Source organism: Salvelinus alpinus, chromosome 28 (genome assembly GCF_045679555.1).
Source record: "Salvelinus alpinus chromosome 28, SLU_Salpinus.1, whole genome shotgun sequence".
Taxonomy (NCBI): Eukaryota; Metazoa; Chordata; class Actinopteri; order Salmoniformes; family Salmonidae; genus Salvelinus; species Salvelinus alpinus.
Window position 1 is genome coordinate 34,984,491 of NC_092113.1, and position 23,037 is coordinate 35,007,527.

Below are 23,037 nucleotides of genomic sequence, written 5' to 3' on the forward strand. Positions count from 1 at the left end.
ACCAAGAATGTCGTGAAGAGGGCACGACAAAGCCTATTCCCCCCCAGGAGACTGAAAAGAATTGGCATGGGTCCTCAGATCCTCAAAAGGTTCTACAGCTACAACATCGAGAGCATCCTGACTGGTTGCATCACTGCCTGGTATGGCAACTGCTCAGAGGGTAGTGCTTACGGCCCAGTACATCACTGCTCAGAGGGTAGTGCGTACTGCCCAGTACATCACTGGGGCTAAGCTGCCTACCATCCAGGACCTCTACACCAGGCGGTGTCAGAGGAAGGCCCTAAAAATTGTCAAAGACCCCAAGCCACCCCAGTCATAAAATGTTCTCTCTACTTCCGCAATGCAAGCGGTACCGGAGCGCCAAGTCTAGGACCAAAAGGCTTCTCAACAGCTTTTACCCCCAAGCCATAAGACTACTGAACAGGTATTCAAATGGCTACACAGAATATTTGCATTGTCCCGTCCCCCCAACCCCTCTTTTACGCTGCTGCTACTCTCTGTTTATCATATATGCATAGTCACGTTAACTATACATTCATGTACACACTACCTCAATTAGCCCAAGTAACCGGTGCCCCCACACATTGGCTACCCGGACTATCTGCATTTTGTCCAGCCACCCACCACCCACCAACCCCTCTTTTACGCTACTGCTACTCTCTGTTCATCATATATGCATAGTCACTTTAACCATACCTACATGTACATACTACCTCAATTAGCCTGACTAACCGGTGCCTGTATATAGCCTCGCTACTGTATAAAGCCTCGCTACTGTATATAGCCTCGCTACTGTTATTTTTCACTGTCTTTTTTCTGTTGCTTTTATTTCTTTACTTAAATATTGTTCACCTTATACCTATTTTTTACTTAAAGATTGCAGTGTTGGTTAGGGCCTGTAAGTAAGCATTTCACTGTAAGGTTGTATTTGGCGCACGTGACGAATAAACTTTGATTTGATTTGTAGCTGAAAACAGCAGATTTTTTATGGAATATCTACATAGGCGTACAGAGGCCCATTATCAGCAACCATCACTCCTGTGTTCCAATGGCACGTTGTGTTAGCTAATCCAAGCTTATCATTTTAAAAGGCTAATTGATCATTAGAAAACCCTTTCGCAATTATGTTAGCACAGCTGAAAACTGTTGTTCTGATTAAAGAAGCAATAAAACTGGCCTTCTTTAGATTAGTTGAGTATCTGGAGCATCAGAATTTGTGGGTACGGATTACAGGATCAAAACGGCCAGAAACAAAGGACTTTCTTCTGAAACTCGTCAGTCTTTTTTTGTTCTGAGAAATGAAGGCTATCCCATGCTAGAAATTGCCAAGAAACTGAAGATCTCGTACAATGCTGTATACTACTCCCTTCACAGAACAGCGCAAACTGGCTCTAACCAGAATAGAAAGAGGAGTGGGAGGCCCCGGTGCACAACTGAGCAAGAGGACAAGTACATTAGTGTCTAGTTTGAGAAACAGACGCCTCACAAGTCCTCAACTGGCAGCTTCATTAAAAAGTACCCGCAAAACACCAGTCTCAACGTCAACAGTGAAGAGGAGACTCCGGGATGCTGTCCTTCTAGGCAGAGTTGAAAATGTTTTTTAAAGAAAAGATTAAGATGGGCAAAAGAACACATATACTGGACAGATATATGGCTTTTTCTTTGCAACTCTGCCTAGAAGGCCAGCATCCTGGAGTCTCCTCTTCACTGTTGACGTTGAGACTGGTGTTTTGCGGGTACTATTTAATGAAGCTGCCAGTTGAGGAATTGTGAGGTGTCTGTTTCTCAAACTAGACACTCTAATGTGTAATGTTTACTGTTCATTTTTATAGTTTATTTCACTTTTGTATATTATCTACTTCACTTGCTTTGGCAATGTTAACATATGATTCCCATGCCAATAAAGTCCCTTCAATTTAATTTAATTGAGAGAGAGAGAGATGATGTGGAGGGAGTGAGAGAGGGAGAGAGAGAAGTAGAGAGGGGGAGAAGCAGAGAGAGAGAGAGAGAGATGATGTGGATGGAGTGAGAGAGGGAGAGAGAAGCAGAGAGAGAGAGAGAGGATGTGAAGGGAGTGAGAGAGGGAGAGAGAAGCAGAGAGAGAGGGAGAAGCAGAGAGAGAGAGAGGATGTGGAGGGAGAAAGAAGCAGAGAGAGAGAGAGAGGATGTGGAGGGAGCGAGAGAGACAGAGAGAAAGAAAAGGCAGAGAGAAAAGCCCTCAGTTCAACCCATTCACTTTCATGTGTTTTTCATGCGTTTCACAGCTAGACATCTCAATGAGTAACTGCCTTGAGTACCATTCATTCTTAGGAATACTGCATGGGAACATGGTAGAACATGGGAACATGGCAGAACACAGAGGCATTCAGATATACTCTATACTGTTGACCCACAAAATGAATAAAGCATATTTCGATAAACAATTGTAATGGCATGTGTAAGCGTGTGCTCCTCCCTGTGAGTGTGTGTGTGCATGCCTCTGTGTGTGTATAGCCTACCTGTTGCTGGTTCTCTCTCTGCAGGTAGAGCCGGGCCTGGATGTACCCCCTGGTCTCCTGAAAGGCCTGTCTCTGAGACACCTCGGCAGGGTAGTGGGTACAGATACCTATCATGTTGGTACACAGGAAGACCAACGCATTGGCACTCAGCTGGAGGAGGAGAGAGACAGTGGGGGAGAGGAGAGAGAGTGGGGGAGAGGAGAGAGAGAGTGGGGGAGAGGAGAGAGAGAGTGGGGGAGAGGAGAGAGAGAGTGGGGGAGAGGAGAGAGAGAGAGTGGGGGAGAGGAGAGAGAGAGTGGGGGAGAGGAGAGAGAGAGAGTGGGGGGGAGGAGACAAATGTTACTTTTTATTACTTACTTTATTGAGATACCCTTACATACTTAAGTTCCCTTCATGAGAGAGAGAGAGAGAGAGGGGGAGAGAGAGGGAGAGAGAGAGACATAGAGAGAGAGAGAGCGAGAGAGAGAGAGAGAGAGAGAGAGAGAGAGAGAGAGAGAGAGAGAGAGAGAGAGAGAGAGAGAGAGAGAGAGAGAGAGAGAGAGAGAGAGAGAGAGAGAGAGAGAGAGAGAGACACAGAGAGAGGGGGGAGAGAGAAAGACAGAGGGGGGAGAGAGAGAGAGACAGAGACAGAGAGAGAGACAGAGAGAGAGACTTTTCTGTGAGACTTTAAAACTCTATAAACGTACACTCAGAACCAAAAAAGCACAGTACAACAGCAAGCAGCTGACACTAATTGAGGAGTCCATAAACACAAACAACTTCTGGCAAAATTGAAGAAAATAAAAAAAATATTAACAAGAGGAATTAGCGATACAAAATGGTGACATATGGACAACCCATTTTAAAACACTCTACAACACCGTTCAAATTGACACAAACGCAGAACAACGCCAAATTCATGAGAAGTTGAATGGATTAGAAAAAGCTATACAGGACAATCAAAATCCATTGGACTCCCCAATTACTGACCAGGAGCTCTATAAGAAACTTCAGGCTCTCAAATTTAAAAAGGCATGCGGACCTGATGGCATCCTAAATGAGATGCTCAAACTAGTGCAAAATTTCAATTGGCTATATTAAAACTGTTTAATTTGATCCTGAGTGTAGGTTATTTCCCTGACATCTGGAATCAAGGACTCATAACCCCAATCTTTAAGAACGGAGACAAATTTGACCCTAACAATTACAGAGGCATTTGTGTGAACAGTAACCTGGGGAAGGTTTTCTGTAGTATTATCAATGTAAGAGTTCTAAACTTCCTTAATAAGCACAATGTCTTGAGTAAAAGCCAAATTGGATTTATACCAAAACATCGCACAACTGATCATATTTACACCCTACACACCCTGATAGATAAACATGTCCACCAAAATAATACCAAAATATACGCTTGCTTTATCGACTTCCAAAAAGCATTTGATTCTATTTGGCATACAGGACTGTTCTACAAAGTCATTGAAAGTGGTGTAGGGAGTAAAACATATGACATAATTAAATCAATGTATACTGGCAATACATGCAGCATTAAAATTGGTAAGAAAATAACAGAATTCTTTAACCAGGGGCAGGAAGCCAAGGTTGCAATCTGAGCCCTGCACTCTTCAATATTTACATGAACGAATTTGCCACTATTCTAGAAAATCCTCAGCCCCTGGTGTTAGTCTCCACAATTCAGAAGTTAAATGCCTACTCTTTGCAGATGACCTATGCCTGCTGTCACCCACAGCACATGACCTACAGCAGAGCTTGGACCTGCTAAAGCAGTACTGCCAGACCTGGGCCATAAACCCCAAAAATACTAAAATAATGATTTTCGAGAGAAGATCCAGATCTCAGGGAATTAGACCAAAGTTCTCAATTGGTACAAAATATATAGAGTACTATACACACTACAATTACTTAGGTTTAAAAATAAGCTCAACTGGACACCTTAATGAGGCAGTGAATGAACTGAGAGAGAAAACACGCAGGGCATTCTACGCCATTAAAAAGCTAATTCAAATTGAAATACCTATTAAAATTTGGCTAAAACTAATTGAATATGTCATTGAACCAATTGCACTTTATGGCAGTGAGGTGTGGAGTCCACTTGCAAAACAAGATTTCATCAAATGGGACAAACACCCCATCGAAACCCTGCATGCAGAGTTCTGTAAGATTCTCCTACATGTCCAGAGGAAAACTACAAACAATGCATGCAGGGCAGAATTAGGCCAATATCCACTAATAATAAAAACTAAAAAAAAAGCAATTCAGTTTTGGAAACATCTAAAATACAGTGACCCCCTCTCATATCATTACCAAGCCCTGCAATGCCAAGTGCTGAGCAAAGAAAAGAGTCCCCTCATCCAGCTGGTCCTGGGGCTGAGTTCACAAACCTGTTCTACTAACACACTGAAGCCTCAGGACCAGAACATCCAATCAACAGAATAAACCAAATTACAACACAGTCAAAACAAAACGACATTGCTTATTGGGAAACACAAGCACAAACACAAAGCAAAATGCAGTGCTATCTGGCCCTAAATCGACAGTACACCGTGGCTAAATATTTGACCATGGTTACTGATCAAAACCTTAGAAAAACCTTGACAAAGTACAGGCTCAGTGAGCACAGCCTTGCCATTGAGAAGGGTAGATACAGGAAAACCTGGCTCCCTGTAGAGGAAAGGCTCTGCAACCACTGCACAACAGCAGAACCTGAGACGGAGCTGCATTTCCTGACAAAATGTCAAAAATATAAAACAAGTAGAGTGTCATTTTCCCAAATTTGAAACCCTTATTCAAGGTTTCAAAGACCTCTCTGACGAGGATAGGCTACCCATCCTGTTGGGGGAGGACGCAGAGAGCTGTGGGTTGGCAGCGCACTACATTGCTGCCTGCCATAAGTTGAGGGACAGTGTCTGACAGACCAATCAACCTGCACATGTACTCTACTGTATGCTTATTGTTATTGTTAATCAGTTAACCACCTAACTGAGGAACTCAATTTAACCTTGTACAATACCCTAGATGCAGTCCCACCCATAAAAACTAAAAACATTTGTCATAAGAAACTAGCTCCCTGGTATACAGAAAGTACCCGAGTCCTGAAGCAAGCTTTCAGAAAATTGGAACGGAAATAGCGCCACACCAAACTGGAAGTCTTCCGACTAGCTTGGAAAGACAGTACCATGCAGATTCGAAGAGCCCTCACTGCTGCTCGATCATCCTATTTTTCCAACTTAATTGAGGAAAATAAGAACAATCCAAAATGTATTTTTGATACTGTCGCAAAGCTAACTAAAAAGCAGCATTCCCCAAGTGAGGATGGCTTTCACTTCAGCAGTAATAAATTCATGAACTTCTTTGAGGAAAAGATCATGATCATTAGAAAGCAAATTACGGACTCCTCTTTAAATCTGCGTATTCCTCCAAAGCTCAGCTGTCCTGAGTCTGCACAACTATGCCAGAACTTAGGACCAAGAGAGACACTTAAGTGTTTTAGTACTATATCTCTTGACACAATGATGACAATAATCATGGCCTCTAAACCTTCAAGCTGCATACTGGACACTATTCCAACTAAACTACTGAAAGAGCTGCTTCCTGTGCTCGGCCCTCCTATGTTGAACATAATAAACGGCTCTCTATCCACCGGATGTGTACCAAACTCACTAAAAGTGGCAGTAATAAAGCCTCTCTTGAAAAAGCCAAACCTTGACCCAGAAAATATAAAAAACTATCGGCCTATATCGAATCTTCCATTCCTCTCAAAAAAAATTGAAAAAGCTGTTGCGCAGCAACTCACTGCCTTCCTGAAGACAAACAATGTATACGAAATGCTTCAGTCTGGTTTTAGACCCCATCATAGCACTGAGACTGCACTTGTGAAGGTGGTAAATGACCTTTTAATGGCGTCAGACCGAGGCTCTGCATCTGTCCTCGTGCTACTAGACCTTAGTGCTGCCTTTGATACCATCGATCACCACATTCTTTTGGAGAGATTGGAAACCCAAATTGGTCTACACAGACAAGTTCTGGCCTGGTTTAGATCTTACCTGTTGGAAAAATATCAGTTTGTCTCTGTGAATGGTTTGTCCTCTGACAAATCAACTGTACATTTCGGTGTTCCTCAAGGTTCCGTTTTAGGACCACTATTGTTTTCACTATATATTTTACCTCTTGGGGATGTCATTCAAAAACATAATGTTAACTTTCACTGCTATGCGGATGACACAGAGCTGTACATTTCAATGAAACATGGTGAAGCCCCAAAATTGCCCTCGCTAGAAGCCTGTGTTTCAGACATAAGGAAGTGGATGGCTGAAAACTTTCTACTTTTAAACTCGGACAAAACAGAGATGCTTGTTCTAGGTCCCAAGAAACAAAGAGATCTTCTGTTGAATCTGACAATTAATCTTGATGGTTGTAAAGTCGTCTCAAATAAAACTGTGAAGGACCTCGGCGTTACTCTGGACCCTGATCTCTCTTTTGACGAACATATCAAGACTGTTTCAAGGACAGCTTTTTTCCATCTACGTAACATTGCAAAAATCAGAAATGTTCTGTCCAAAAATGATGCAGAAAAATGAATCCATGCTTTTGTTACTTCTAGGTTAGACAACTGCAATGCTCTACTTTCCGGCTACCCGGATAAAGCACTAAATAAACTTCAGTTAGTGCTAAATACGGCTGCTAGAATCCTGACTAGAACCAATTTTTTTTTATCATATTACTCCAGTGCTAGCTTCCCTACACTGGCTTTCTGTTAAGGCAAGGGCTGATTTCAAGGTTTTACTGTTAACCTACAAAGCGTTACATGGGCTTGCTCCTACCTATCTTTCTGAGTTGGTCCTGCCGTACATACCTACACGTACGCTACGGTCACAAGACGCATGCCTCCTAATTGTCCCTAGAATTTCTAAGCAAACAGCTGGAGGCAGGGCTTTCTCCTATAGATCTCCATTTTTATGGAATGGTCTGCCTACCCATGTGAGAGACGCAGACTCGGTCTCAACCTTTAAGTCTTTACTGAAGACTCATCTCTTCAGTAGGTCATATGATTGAGTGTAGTCTGGCCCAGGAGTGTGAAGGTGAACGGAAAGGCTCTGGAGCAACGAACCGCCCTTGCTGTCTCTGCCTGGCCGGTTCCCCTCTCTCCACTGGGATTCTCTGCCTCTAACCCTATTACAGGGGCTGAGTCACTGGCTTACTGGTGCTCTTTCATGCCGTCCCTAGGAGGGGTGCGTCACTTGAGTGGGTTGAGTCACTGACGTGATCTTCCTGTCTGGGTTGGCGCCCCCCCCCTTGGTTTGTGCCGTGGCGGAGATCTTTGTGGGCTATACTCGGCCTTGTCTCAGGATGGTAAGTTGGTGGTTGAAGATTTCCCTCTAGTGGTGTGGGGGCTGTGCTTTGGCAAAGTGGGTGGGGTTATATCCTTCCGGTTTGGCCCTGTCCGGGGGTATCATCGGATGGGTCCACAGTGTCTCCTGACCCCTCCTGTCTCAGCCTCCAGTATTTATGCTGCAGTAGTTAATGTGTCGGGGGGCTAGGGTCAGTTTGTTATATCTGGAGGACTTCTCCTGTCTTATCCGGTGTCCTGTGTGAATTTAAGTATGCTCTCTCTAATTCTCTCCTTCTCTCTCTCTTTCTTTCTCTCTCTCGGAGGACCTCAGCCCTAGGACCATGCGTCAGGACTACCTGGCATGATGACTCCTTGCTGTCCCCAGTCCACCTGGCCTTGCTGCTGCTCCAGTTTCAACTGTTCTGCCTGCGGCTATGGAACCCTGACCTGTTCACCGGACGTGCTAAAAAAGCCAACTGACATTTACTCCTGAGGTGCTGACTTGCTGCACCCTCGATAACTACTGTGATTATTATTATTTGACCATGCTGGTAATTTATGAACATTTGAACATCTTGGCCATGTTCTGTTGAAATTGAAATTGAAATTGAGAGAGAGAGAGAGAGAGAGAGAGAGAGAGAGAGAGAGAGAGAGAGAGAGAGAGAGAGAGAGAGAGAGAGAGATGGTTTTTCAAAAGTCATCATTCTTGAGATGTCTTATAGGCTATAAATTGGGATGTCTATACATTTCTCAGAAAATCTATACATTTCCTGGGATATCTATACATTTCTCAGAAAATCTATACATTTCCTGGAATATCTATACACAATCTTCGCACTGGTAAATGTACAGATTAACAGGGAAATCTACACTGAACAAAAATATAAACGCAACATGCAACAATTTCAAAGATTTTACTGAGTTACAGTTCATAAAAGTAAATCAGTCAATTGAAATAAATTAATTAGGCCCTAATCTATGGATTTTACATGACTGGGAATACAGATATGCATCTATTGGTCAAAAAAAAGATAGGGGTGTGGATTAGAAAACCAGTCAGTATCTGGTGTGACCACCATTTGTCTCAAGCAGTGCAACACATCTCCCTCACATAGAGTTGATCAGGCTGTTGATTGTGGCCTGTGGAATGTTGTCCCACTCCTCCTCAATGGCTGTGCGAAGTTGCTGGATATTTTAGTGGGAACTGGAACGTGCTGTCGTACACGTCGATCCGGAGCATCCCAAATATGCTCAATGGGTGACATGTCTGGTGAGTATGCAGGCCATGCAAGAACTGGGACAAGAACTGGGACATTTTCAGCTTCCAGGAATTGTGTACAGATCCTTGCGGCATGGGGCCGTGCATTAACATGAGGTGATGGCAGCGGATGAATGGCACGACAAATGGGCCTAAGAATCTCATCACGGTATCTCTGTGCATTCAAATTGCCATAGATAAAATACAAATTGTGTTCCTTGTCCTGCCCATACCTCCACCATGGGGTACTCTGTTCACAACATTTACAACAGCAAACCGCTTGCCCACATGACACCAGAAACACTGTTTTCTATCTGCCTGGTACAGTTGAAACCAGGATTCGAAGGTGAGCATTTGCCCACTGAAGTCAGTTACAACACCAAACTGCAGTCAGGTCAAGACCTTGGTGAGGACGAGAGCACGCAGATGAGCTTCCCTGAAACGGTTTCTGACAGTTTGTACAGAAATTCTTCAGTGCAATCCCACAGTTTCATCAGCTGTCCAGGTGGCCGGTCTCAGACGATCCCTCAGGTGAAGAAGCCGGATATGGAGGTCCTGGGCTGGCCTGGTTACACATGGTCTGCGGTTGTGAGACATGTTGGACACACTACTAAATTCTCTAAAACGACATTGGAGGCGGCTTATGGTAGAGAAATGAACATTTAATTATCTGGCAACATCTCTGGTGGACATTCCAGCAGTCAGCATGCTAATTGCACGCTCCCTCAAAACATGCACATTTTAGAGTGGCCTTTTATTGTTCCCAGCACAAGGTGCACCTGTGTAATGATCATGCTGTTTAATCAGCTTCTTGATATGCCACAACTGTCAGGTGGATGGATTATGTTGGCAAAGGAGAAATGCTCACTAACAGGAATGTAAACAAATTTGGGCACAATATTTGACAGAAATAAGCGTTTTGTGCGTATGGAACATTTCTGGGATCTTTTATTTCAGCTCATGAAACATGGGACCAACACTTTACATGTTGCGTTTATATTTTTGTTCAGAATATATTGGGACGCAACCCAAGACCATCTCTGGTCTAGCCCTCCCTCCGTTTCTTATACTGTTTCTAACATTAGTGTGAACGGCTCATGATTAGATGGACATCAGTAGGACAGCATTACGTTGTCTGGGAAATTCTATGTTTTCTGTTTCTTTGTTTTTGGCCGAGTGTGGTTCCCAATCAGAGGCAGCTGTCTATCGTTGTCTCTGATTGGGGATCATACTTAGGCAGCCCTTTTTCCCACCATTAGGTTGTGGGATCTTGTTTTCTGTTTAGTTACTGTTGCCTGACAGAACTGTGTGTTTTCTATTTTGTTATTTTCTTATAGTGTTTTTTTGGAATTAAAATCATGAACACTTTCCACGCTGCGCCTTGGTCAACTCTTTCTACCTCCAACGAGAGCCGTTACAGTCTGCTTCCCTTATCGGATTTCACATCAGAAGACAACTCATTCAATATAACAAAGACGTGGCCTAGCGGTCTCAGCCTCTGGAGAACGTGGACAATGAACTGCTTCCAACATGGGTTGGAATCCGGTCTACTGCTCTTTCAGCATTCTGTCTCCTACCGTTCACCTCTATCCAACAAACATACAAAATAGATCTATTTCTTAAGATAATACAAAGACATGGAGACAGAGACAAACAGAGAAGGCCCAAGTTTCCTCCTTACTCCACTATTCCTCCATACAGATAGACATGGTGACAGAGAAGGCCCAAGTTTCCTCCTTACTCCACTATTCCTCCATACAGATAGACATTGGTGACAGATAGAGAAGAGGATCACTGATCCTTGCACTGTGCAGATACTCTTCAGCTTATATTCATGGCTGCTAAGGCTTGTGTTTTGAGACACAGCAGCAGTGGGGAAGAGACTAGGTGAATGCAAATTGTACACGAGCACATTGTAGCAACACACCATAGAACAACACAACCACATTCCAGGCTTACTGTATATCCATTGGCTGGCTAAAATTAAGTGGAGAAGTTTAGCTTGCAGTTAGCTTAGACTAACACAACAGCATTAGGCTAATATCCATGGGCTAGTGAAAGTTAAGTTTAGATAGCTTGCAGTAAGTTTAGTGAGGTTGTTAACCTCTAGAACATTCCCTCGTTCCACACACACACCCACTCTCTCCCTTTCTCTTCCATACAGGCAACAAGCCAGTGTCTGTTAGGGATTTTGTCCTTATTCAATGGTTTACACACAACACACACGATGACTACAGGGCTCTGGGTTTCCCCCTTTCTCTGCACACACACACACACACACACACACACACACACACACACACACACACACACACACACACACACACACACACACACACACACACACACACACACACACACACACACACACACCAAATCCTGGGAAAATAGCTTGACCCCTGACCAGTGGACAGACTGTTTCCTATGAAGATTATATCATCAATAATGAGAAAAGGACAGACTGAGTCTCATAGGCTGGATGAAGCATACTGTGTAACAGACAGATGGCCATGATGTTGTCTGATGGAGGTTTAATAACTAGGACATTACCTCTATAGACTGACTGGTGTGTTCTGCAGTTCTCACACCAACATTCTAGACCAGGTCCATAGAAGTTCTAAGGCCATTACTTCTACATAGATTGTGCTCTCCTTAGAACAACATTCCCCAACATTTTCCTCAGACAACATTCTAGAATACTACCATAGAAGTCGTATAGCAGTTATGCAACTAAATCAATCACACATGGATAACCAGTGGTGTTCTCTGTTCTCCTCAGATCAACATTCTAGAACAGTTGGTCTTAACAGACAAGGTTCCAGAACAGTTGGTTTTGCTTAAATATTTCAACTAAATAAATCAATCACACATGGAAGTACTGTATGTACCACTCAATAACCAGGAATGGATTGTGCTCAAAGTGTAATACAATACATTGCATTCCTCTTTAGATGGATGGATAGTATGTCTGCCTTACTTGACAAATTATCTCCAACATCAATATCATTACCAGCATATGTAAGTTGAAGCTGGTATATGGCCAAACCTGTGCGTGTATCTGTGCATTCGTCTGTGCATACACACACGTACACACACTCAAGTGTTTGTGTGAAGATGGTAGGTTGGAGTGTTTGTGTGAAGATGATAGGTTGGAGTGTTTGTGTGAAGATGGTAGGTTGGGGTTGTGTGTGAAGATGGTAGGTTGGAGTGTTTGTGAAGATGGTAGGTTGGGGTTGTGTGTGAAGATGGTAGGTTGGAGTGTTTGTGAAGATGGTAGGTTGGGGTTGTGTGTGAAGATGGTAGGTTGGAGTGTTTGTGAAGATGGTAGGTTGGGGTTGTGTGTGAAGATGGTAGGTTGGAGTGTTTGTGAAGATGGTAGGTTGGGGTTGTGTGTGAAGATGGTAGGTTGGAGTGTTTGTGAAGATGGTAGGTTGGGGTTGTGTGTGAAGATGGTAGGTTGGGGTTGTGTGTGAAGATGGTAGGTTGGGGTTGTGTGTGAAGATGATAGGTTGGGGTTGTGTGTGAAGATGGTAGGTTGGGGTTGTGTGTGAAGATGATACGTTGGAGTGTTTGTGAAGACTTACTTTGCCTTACTTGACAAATGATCTCCAACATCAATATCATTACCAGCATATGTAAGTTGAAGCTGGTATATGGCCAAACCTGTGCGTGTATCTGTGCATTCGTCTGTGCATACACACACGTACACACACTCAAGTATTTGTGTGAAGATGGTAGGTTGGAGTGTTTGTGTGAATATGATAGGTTGGAGTGTTTGTGTGAAGATGGTAGGTTGGGGTTGTGTGAATATGGTAGGTTGGAGTGTTTGTGAAGATGGTAGGTTGGGGTTGTGTGTGAAGATGGTAGGTTGGAGTGTTTGTGAAGATGGTAGGTTGGGGTTGTGTGTGAAGATGGTAGGTTGGAGTGTTTGTGAAGATGGTAGGTTGGGGTTGTGTGTGAAGATGGTAGGTTGGAGTGTTTGTGAAGATGGTAGGTTGGGGTTGTGTGTGAAGATGGTAGGTTGGGGTTGTGTGTGAAGATGGTAGGTTGGGGTTGTGTGTGAAGATGATAGGTTGGAGTGTTTGTGAAGATGATACGTTGGAGTGTTTGTGAAGACTTACTTTGCCTTACTTGACAAATGATCTCCAACATCAATATCATTACCAGCATATGTAAGTTGAAGCTGGTATATGGCCAAACCTGTGCGTGTATCTGTGCATTCGTCTGTGCATACACACACGTACACACACTCAAGTGTTTGTGTGAAGATGGTAGGTTGGAGTGTTTGTGTGAATATGATAGGTTGGAGTGTTTGTGTGAAGATGGTAGGTTGGGGTTGTGTGAATATGGTAGGTTGGAGTGTTTGTGAAGATGGTAGGTTGGGGTTGTGTGAAGATGGTAGGTTGGAGTGTTTGTGTGAAGATGATAGGTTGGAGTGTTTGTGTGAAGATGATAGGTTGGAGTGTTTGTGTGAAGATGGTAGGTTGGAGTGTTTGTGAAGATGGTAGGTTGGGGTTGTGTGTGAAGATGGTAGGTTGGAGTGTTTGTGAAGATGGTAGGTTGGGGTTGTGTGTGAAGATGGTAGGTTGGGGTTGTGTGTGAAGATGGTAGGTTGGAGTGTTTGTGAAGATGGTAGGTTGGGGTTGTGTGTGAAGATGGTAGGTTGGGGTTGTGTGTGAAGATGATAGGTTGGAGTGTTTGTGAAGATGATACGTTGGAGTGTTTGTGAAGAATGGTAGGTTGGAGTGTTTGTGAAGATGGCAGACTGGAATGCTCTCCTCTCCACAGTGTCAGTAGATATGAAAGGAGGTTTACAGTGTATACATAGATACAGGACCTGTGTTTTGACTACAGACAGAGGCAGTCTAACAACCTGACCCTGTACTCTGAACCAAAGTGTGTGTATGTGTGCCCGTGCGTGTACAAAATATCTATCTACCATCTCAAAACAGTGGCAGCAACAACTCAACTCCAGTATTTAATTGCTGTACTACAGGTAACTGCCAAAATAAAGGAAACACTTGAGTAAATGAGGGATACAAAGTATATTGAAAGCAGGTGCTTCCACACATGTGTGATTCCTGAGTTAATTAAGCAATTAACATCCCATCACGCATAGGGTCATGTATAAAAATACCCAATTGCACATTATTTTGGCTACGATGGCTAGAAGAAGAGATAGCTAGAGTTCCAGACACAGTTACCTACATGTGCGAATGTTGAACCAAACAAATTCTCTTCAGGACAATATACACATCAGTACACTATATACACTATACACATCAGTATACCCTGTCAACTAGCTGTAGGCTAAACATTCAGGAGCCTTACCGCCGCTGGGACAAAGTATCGTTTGGCTCTATTTCTCTGGTGCCATGTAAGATCTCCAGTAGGGGAGAAGCTCAAACTCCTGGGTCCATCAGTACCTTGCAGGCTTTTGTGAGGGCTCTTATATCATAAATGACCTCCAGACTGGTCTGCTTGACCCCTAGCACCTAGAAATTCTTCTCTACATATTTCTCTGAGAGACATTTGCATTTCTGTACCAGCAGATGATACATTTGAAGACACTTGCAGTGAATGTCTTGTAACTTGATCAACATCAAAAGTATAGGTATTGCTGTCCTTTCTTATACATCTGCTCAGTACACTTTCTCCAATTTTAGGTTGACTGTTGTTACATTTTTCCTGAAGTCAATGTGCATCTCTTTGGTCTTTTCTGTGTTGAGCACTAAGTGAGAGTCATCACACCACTTCACAAATTCCTCCAAGACTGTCCCGTGCTCCTCCTCCTCCTCCTGGAGTAGACTGACCATTGCTCCTCCTCCTCCTCCTGGAATGGACTGACCCGTGCTCCTCCTCCTCCTGGAGTAGACTGACCCGTGCTCCTCCTCCTCCTCCTCCTGGAGTAGACTGTCCCGTGCTCCTCCTCCTCTTCCTCCTGGAGTAGACTGACCCGTGCTCCTCCTCCTCCTCCTCCTGGAGTAGACTGTCCCGTGCTCCTCCTCCTCCTCCTGGAGTAGACTGACCCGTGCTCCTCCTCCTCCTGGAGTAGACTGACCCGTGCTCCTCCTCCTCCTCCTCCTGGAGTAGACTGTCCCGTGCTCCTCCTCCTCTTCCTCCTGGAGTAGACTGACCCGTGCTCCTCCTCCTCTTCCTCCTCCTGGAGTAGACTGTCCCGTGCTCCTCCTCCTCCTCCTCCTGGAGTAGACTGACCCGTGCTCCTCCTCCTCCTCCTGGAGTAGACTGTCCCGTGCTCCTCCTCCTCCTCATCCTGGAGTAGACTGACCCGTGCTCCTCCTCCTCCTCCTCCTGGAGTAGACTGACCTGTGCTCCTCCTCCTCCTGGAGTAGACTGACCCGTGCTCCTCCTCCTGGAGTAGACTGACCTGTGCTCCTCCTCCTCCTCCTGGAGTAGACTGACCCGTGCTCCTCATCCTGGAGTAGACTGACCTGTGCTGCTCCTCCTCCTCCTCCTGGAGAAAACTGACCCGTGCTCCTCCTCCTCCTCATCCTGGAGTAGACTGACCCGTGCTCCTCCTCCTCCTCCTGGAGTAGACTGACCCATGCTCCTCCTCCTCATCCTCCTGGAGTAGACTGACCCGTGCTCCTCCTCCTCCTGGAGTAGACTGACCCGTGCTCCTCCTCCTCCTCCTCCTGGAGTAGACTGACCCATAATCCTCCTCCTCCTCCTGGAGTAGACTGACCCGTGCTCCTCCTCCTCCTCATCCTGGAGTAGACTGACCCGTGCTCCTCCTCCTCCTCCTCCTGGAGTAGACTGACCCATGCTCCTCCTCCTCCTCCTCCTGGAGTAGACTGACCCGTGCTCCTCCTCCTCCTGGAGTAGACTGACCCGTGCTCCTCCTCCTCATCCTGGAGTAGACTGACCCGTGCTCGTCCTCCTGGAGTAGACTGTCCCGTGCTCCTCCTCCTCCTCCTGGAGTAGACTGACCCGTGCTCCTCCTCCTCCTCATCCTGGAGTAGACTGACCCGTGCTCCTCCTCCTCATCCTGGAGTAGACTGACCCGTGCTCCTCCTCCTCGAGTAGACTGACCCGTGCTCCTCCTCCTCCTCCTGGAGTAGACTGACCCGTGCTCCTCCTCCTCCTCCTCCTGGAGTAGACTGACCAGTGCTCCTCCTCCTCCTCCTGGAGTAGACTGACCCGTGCTCCTCCTCCTGGAGTAGACTGACCAGTGCTCCTCCTCCTCCTCCTCCTGGAGTAGACTGACCCGTGCTCCTCCTCCTCCTCCTGGAGTAGACTGACCCGTGCTCCTCCTCCTCCTCCTGGAGTAGACTGACCAGTGCTCCTCCTCCTCCTCCTCCTGGAGTAGACTGACCAGTGCTCCTCTTCCTCCTCCTCCTGGAGTAGACTGACCCGTGCTCCTCATCCTGGAGTAGACTGACCCGTGCTCCTCCTCCTCCTCCTGGAGTAGACTGACCCGTGCTCCTCCTCCTCCTCCTGAAGTAGACTGACCCGTGCTCCTCCTCCTCCTCCTGAAGTAGACTGACCCGTGCTCCTCCTCCTCCTCCTCCTGGAGTAGACTGACCCGTGCTCCTCCTCCTGAAGTAGACTGACCCGTGCTCCTCCTCCTCCTCCTCCTGGAGTAGACTGACCCGTGCTCCTCCTCCTCCTCCTGGAGTAGACTGACCCGTGCTCCTCCTCCTCCTCCTGAAGTAGACTGACCCGTGCTCCTCCTCCTCCTCCTGAAGTAGACTGACCCGTGCTCCTCCTCCTCATCCTGGAGTAGACTGACCAGTGCTCCTCCTCCTCATCCTGAAGTAGACTGACCCGTGCTCCTCCTCCTCATCCTGGATTAGACTGACCCGTGCTCCTCCTCCTCCTCCTGAAGTAGACTGACCCGTGCTCCTCCTCCTCATCCTGAAGTAGACTGACCCGTGCTCCTCCTCCTCCTCCTGAAGTAGACTGACCCGTGCTCCTCCTCCTCATCCTGGAGTAGACTGACCAGTGCTGTGTTGTCTGAAAACTTTATCAGGTGTCTACCAGGGCAGGAGCTTTTACAGTCATTGGTGATGTACAACAACGGAGAAATCACACAGCCTTGAGGAGATTCCATGCTAGTGGTCCGACATCCACTGCCCCACCTTGACCTGCTGTGTCCTATTGCTAAGGACATCAGGGATCCACAGCACCAGCCCTCCATCTAATGAGAATTGTACATCAGTCTCTGGGCTAAGGTGGAGGTCTGGATTGTATTAAATGTTGAAGAGACATCAACAAATACATGGCGTCTGGCTCCCTCTAAGCCAGTGGTCACCGACCAGTCGATCGCGATCGGACGGTCGATCTCCAAGGCATTCCTAGTTGGTCACCAAACATTTCCGTTAAAAAAACTATGATAAAGCCTTGCATTCCTAATTTTTTATTGAATTTTTGCGCTGTTGTATTCCCATTTTGTGTTCCCATGTTTGAAGGTAGAACTCTGCCTATCCTGCAGGACCAGAGAGCAAATCCTCGAGCCATAGACTGTAAAAAGAAGCTTTGAACGCACATCAAAGTTGATACTGTGAGATTTCAAAACTTTTAAAACCATGACTAGAAAGAGACTCAACAAATACAGCGAAGAACTGCTGTTTTTATGAGTAGTGTAAGTTCATGTTTAAATTGTCAACACTTGGTTCAAAACTTTTATAAGCCATAAAATGTGTGTTCTCCCTACTTCCAATCATGCAACAACCAGCACTGCAGCTGCAATGAATGAGTATAGCAAAAGTGTTCAGATAAGCTTGAGTTGTCTTTTTTAATATCAATTAATATTTAACTTTCTCTGGTCATAGGAGTAACAACATGAATTGGTGCATAAGGCAGAACTAATGCAGTGCGACTTGAGTTTCGACGTAAGCTGGAAGACTGTGTCCCCTCTTCTCAGCGGAGGGAGGGAGAGCAGAGGGACGGTGAGTCGGGTGAGAGGTAGCCTAACCGATTTTGAAAAGGTTGGTGATCACTGATCTAGGTGTTTGTAGATAAGGATCAGTAGAGTAAGGATGGCATCATCAACCTTGTAGAAAAGGTTCAGTAGAGTTAAGATGGCATCATCAGTAGAGTAAGGATGGCATCATCAACCTTGTACATAAGGTTCAGTAGAGTAAGGATGGCATCATCAGTAGAGTAAGGATGGCATCATCAGTAGAGTAAGGATGGCATCATCAACCTTGTAGATAAGGATCAGTAGAGTAAAGATGGCATCATCAGTAGAGTAAGGATGGCATCATCAGTAGAGTAAGGATGGCATCATCAACCTTGTAGATAAGGATCAGTAGAGTAAAGATGGCATCATCAGTAGAGTAAGGATGGCATCATCAGTAGAGTAAGGATGGCATCATCAGTAGAGTAAGGATGGCATCATCAGTAGAGTAAGGATGGCATCATCAACCTTGTAGATAAGGATCAGTAGAGTAAAAATGGCATCATCAGTAGAGTAAGGATGGCATCATCAGTAGAGTAAGGATGGCATCATCAACCTTGTAGATAAGGATCAGTAGAGTAAGGATGGCATCATCAACCTTGTAGATAAGGTTCAGTAGAATAAGGATGGCATCATCAACCTTGTAGATAAGGTTCAGTAGAGTAAGGATGGCATCATCAGTAGAGTAAGGATGGCATCATCAGTAGAGTAAGGATGGCATCATCAACCTTGTAGATAAGGTTTAGTAGAATAAGGATGGCATCATCAGTAGAGTAAGGATGGCATCATCAACCTTGTAGATAAGGTTCAGTAGAATAAGGATGGCATCATCAGTAGAGTAAGGATGGCATCATCAGTAGAGTAAGGATGGCATCATCAACCTTGTAGATAAGGTTCAGTAGAATAAGGATGGCATCATCAGTAGAGTAAGGATGGCATCATCAGTAGAATAAGGATGGCATCATCAACCTTGTAGATAAGGTTCAGTAGAGTAAGGATGGCATCATCAACCTTGTAGAAAAGGTTCAGTAGAGTAAGGATGGCATCATCAGTAGAATAAGGATGGCATCATCCACCTTGTAGATAAGGATCAGTAGAATAAGGATGGCATCATCCACCTTGTAGATAAGGATCAGTAGAATAAGGATGGCATCGTCCACCTTGTAGATAAGGATCAGTAGAATAAGGATGGCATCACCCACCTTGTAGATAAGGATCAGTAGAATAAGGATGGCTTCATCCACCTTGTAGAAAAGGTTCAGTAGAGTAAGGATGGCATCATCCACCTTGTAGATAAGGATCAGTAGAATAAGGATGGCATCATCCACCTTGTAGATAAGGATCAGTAGAATAAGGATGGCATCATCCACCTTGTAGATAAGGATCAGTAGAATAAGGATGGCATCATCCACCTTGTAGAAAAGGTTCAGTAGAGTAAGGATGGCATCATCCACCTTGTAGATAAGGATCAGTAGAATAAGGATGGCATCATCCACCTTGTAGATAAGGATCAGTAGAATAAGGATGGCATCATCAACCTTGTAGATAAGGTTCAGTAGAATAAGGATGGCATCATCCACCTTGTAGATAAGGATCAGTAGAATAAGGATGGCATCATCCACCTTGTAGATAAGGATCAGTAGAATAAGGATGGCATCATCCACCTTGTAGAAAAGGTTCAGTAGAGTAAGGATGGCATCATCCACCTTGTAGATAAGGATCAGTAGAATAAGGATGGCATCATCCACCTTGTAGATAAGGATCAGTAGAATAAGGATGGCATCATCAACCTTGTAGATAAGGTTCAGTAGAATAAGGATGGCATCATCCACCTTGTAGATAAGGATCAGTAGAATAAGGATGGCATCATCCACCTTGTAGATAAGGATCAGTAGAATAAGGATGGCATCATCCACCTTGTAGATAAGGATCAGTAGAATAAGGATGGCATCATCCACCTTGTAGATAAGGATCAGTAGAATAAGGATGGCATCATCCACCTTGTAGATAAGGATCAGTAGAATAAGGATGGCATCATCCACCTTGTAGATAAGGATCAGTAGAATAAGGATGGCATCATCCACCCCCCTGCCAGCCGTATAGGCAAACTGAAGGGGATCAAGATGCTGCTGGGTAGAGTGCAGGAGGTGTTTTTTTGACAATATTCTCAAAGCACTTCATAACCAGGGATGTTAATGCTACCGGCCTATAGTCATTTATTACAGATGGGTTTGTTGAGGTAGGGATTTGCTTTTCCATAACATAGGTGCATGTTGCTGATCCAAAGTAAATAAAATAGAAAATAGCAGCCAGTTTCTCTGTACAGTGTTTTAAAATATGACCACAGATGTTGTCTGGACCTGGGCTTTTGTAGGCATTGCACCGTTTCAATGTTTTAATTGTCACGTTCCTGACCTTATTTCCTTTGTTAAGTATTTGTTTAGTTGGTCAGGACGTGAGCTGGGTGGGTATATTCTATGTTTTGTGTCTCATTGGTTTAGGTGTGTCTGATTGGCCTGATATGGTTCTCAATCAGAAGAAGGTGTTTTACGTTGTCTCTGATTGGGAACCATATTTAGGTAGGCTGTGTTCACTGTTTGTTTGTGGGTGATTGTTCCTGTTCATTGCGTTCTTTGTTTTCACTAGGTTCACATGTTCAGGTCTGTAGCGTCGTTGGTTTCATTCTGTTTATTGTTTTGTTCGTGTTTATAAGTGTTCCAATAAATATGGAAACGTACCACGCTGCGATTTGGTCCTCCTCTCTTCCACCTAACGACGAGCGTTACATTAATGACATATGACTGATTGACAACAAACCGATCTGTCATCTTCAGTGGAGATTTAACCTGGTGGACCCCAGACAGAGGGTCATCTGACTCAAGCCTTTAAAAGAACACATTCAAGTAATTTGCCATGTTAAGTTCCTCTCCATCCTCCAGGGCAGCACTGGCATTCCCTCTCCATCCTCCAGGGCAGCACTGGCATTCCCTCTCCATCCTCCAGGGCAGCACTGGCATTCCCTCTCCACCTTCCAGGGCAGCACTGGCATTCCCTCTCCATCCTCCAGGGCAGCACTGGCATTCCCTCTCCACCCTCCAGGGCAGCACTGGCATTCCCTCTCCATCCTCCAGGGCAGCACTGGCATTCCCTCTCCACCTTCCAGGGCAACACTGGCATTCCCTCTCCACCCTCCAGGGCAACACTGGCATTCCCTCTCCACCCTCAAGGGCAGCACTGGCATTCCCTCTCCACCCTCCAGGGCAGCACTGGCATTCCCTCTCCACTCTCCAGGGCAGCACTGGCATTCCCTCTCCACCCTCCAGGGCAGCACTGGCATTCCCTCTCCACTCTCCAGGGCAGCACTGGCTTTTCCGTGGTATCCAATTAGAAGTTACAGTCTTGTCTCATCGCTGCAACTCCCGTATGGACTCGGCAGAGGCGAAGGTCGAGAGCCGTGCGTCCTCCGAAACACAACCCAACCAAGCCGCACTGCTCTCTCCCGGCTATGACAGAGCCTGGGCTCGAACCCAGAATCTCTAGTGGTACAGCTAGCACTTAGACCACTGCGCCACTCAGGAGGCCCACGCAGTCTCCTCTGAACAGTTGATATTGAGATGTGTCTGTTACTTGAACTCCGTGCAGCGTTTATTGGGCTGTGATTTCTGAGGCTGATAACTCTAATGAACTTATCCTCTGCAGCAGAGGTAACTGGGTCTTCCTTTCCTGTGGCGGTCCTCATGAGAGACAGTTTCATCATAGCCTAGAAGGCCAGCATCCCGGAGTCGCCTCTTCACTGTTGACGTTGAGACTGGTGTTTTGCCGGTACTATTTAATGAAGCTCAGTTGTGCACCGGGGGCCAGTTTGCGCTGTTCTGTGAAGGGAGTAGTACACAGCGTTGTATGAGATCTTTAGTTTCTTGGCAATTTTTCGCATGGAATAGCCTTCATTTCTCAGAACAAGAATAGAGTTTCAGAAGAAAGTTATTTGTTTCTGGCCATTTTGAGCCTGTAATCGAATCCACAAATGCTGATGCTCCAGATACTCAACTAGTCTAAAGAAGGCAAGTTTTATTGCTTCTTTAATCAGAACAACAGTTTTCAGCTGTGCTAACATAATTGCAAAAGGGTTTTCTAATGATCAATTAGACTTTTAAAATGATAAACTTGGATTAGCTAACATAACGTGCCATTGGAACACAAGAGTGATGGTTAATGATAATGGGCCTCTGTACACCTATGTAGATATTCCATTTTAAAAAATCTGCCGTTTTCAGCTACAATAGTCATTTACAACATTAACAATGTCTATACTGTATTTCTGATCAATATGAAGCTATTTTAATGGACAAAAAAATTGCTTTTCTTTAAAAAACAAGGATATTTCTAAGTTACCCCAAACTTTTGAACGGAAGTGTATATATAAACAATTGCGAGAAGTCGTGCTGCATGTAAAAGGGTTATAGGGACAGCAGTTCAACGTCTGTAGTTCAGTTTATATTATAATGGTATATATCATAATGGTATAATTCATTATGGTATATATATAATGGTATATATTATAATGGTATAATTCATTATGGTATATATTATAATGGTATATATCATAATGGTATAATTCATTATGGTATATATTATAATTGTCACGTTCCTGACCTATTTATGTTAGTTTGTTATGTGTGTTAGTTGGTCAGGACGTGAGGTTGGGTGGGCATTCTATGTTTTCTGTTTCTGTGTTGGTTTTGGGTTGCCTGGTATGGCTCTTAATTAGAGGCAGGTGTTTGGCGTTCCTCTAATTAAGAGTCATATTTAGGTAGGCGTTGTCACAGTGTTCGTTGTGGGTGATTGTCTTCCGTGTCTGTGTAATTGTTTGCACCATACGGGACTGTTACGGTTTGTTCGGTTTGTGTAGTCATATTGTCCTATTCGTGCGTTCTTCTTGTTTTATGTAAGTTCGTCGTATAGGTCTGTCTACACCGTTTGTTGTTTTGTTAGTTTAGTTAAGTTCGTGTTTTCGTTTAATAAATATGTGTTC

General features: G+C 44.8%; 1 protein-coding gene across 2 annotated transcripts in view; it reads right to left on the reverse strand.

Moving 5' to 3' along the window:
* LOC139558027 (adenylate cyclase type 6-like) overlaps nt 1-23,037 on the reverse strand; it is a 121,924-nt gene that overhangs the window by 31,789 nt on the left and 67,098 nt on the right. For both annotated transcript variants that reach the window (XM_071373441.1, XM_071373442.1), the window contains one exon: nt 2,499-2,648. In XM_071373441.1, coding sequence (XP_071229542.1) covers nt 2,499-2,648 — 150 coding nt within the window. The remainder of the gene's footprint in view (nt 1-2,498; nt 2,649-23,037) is intronic.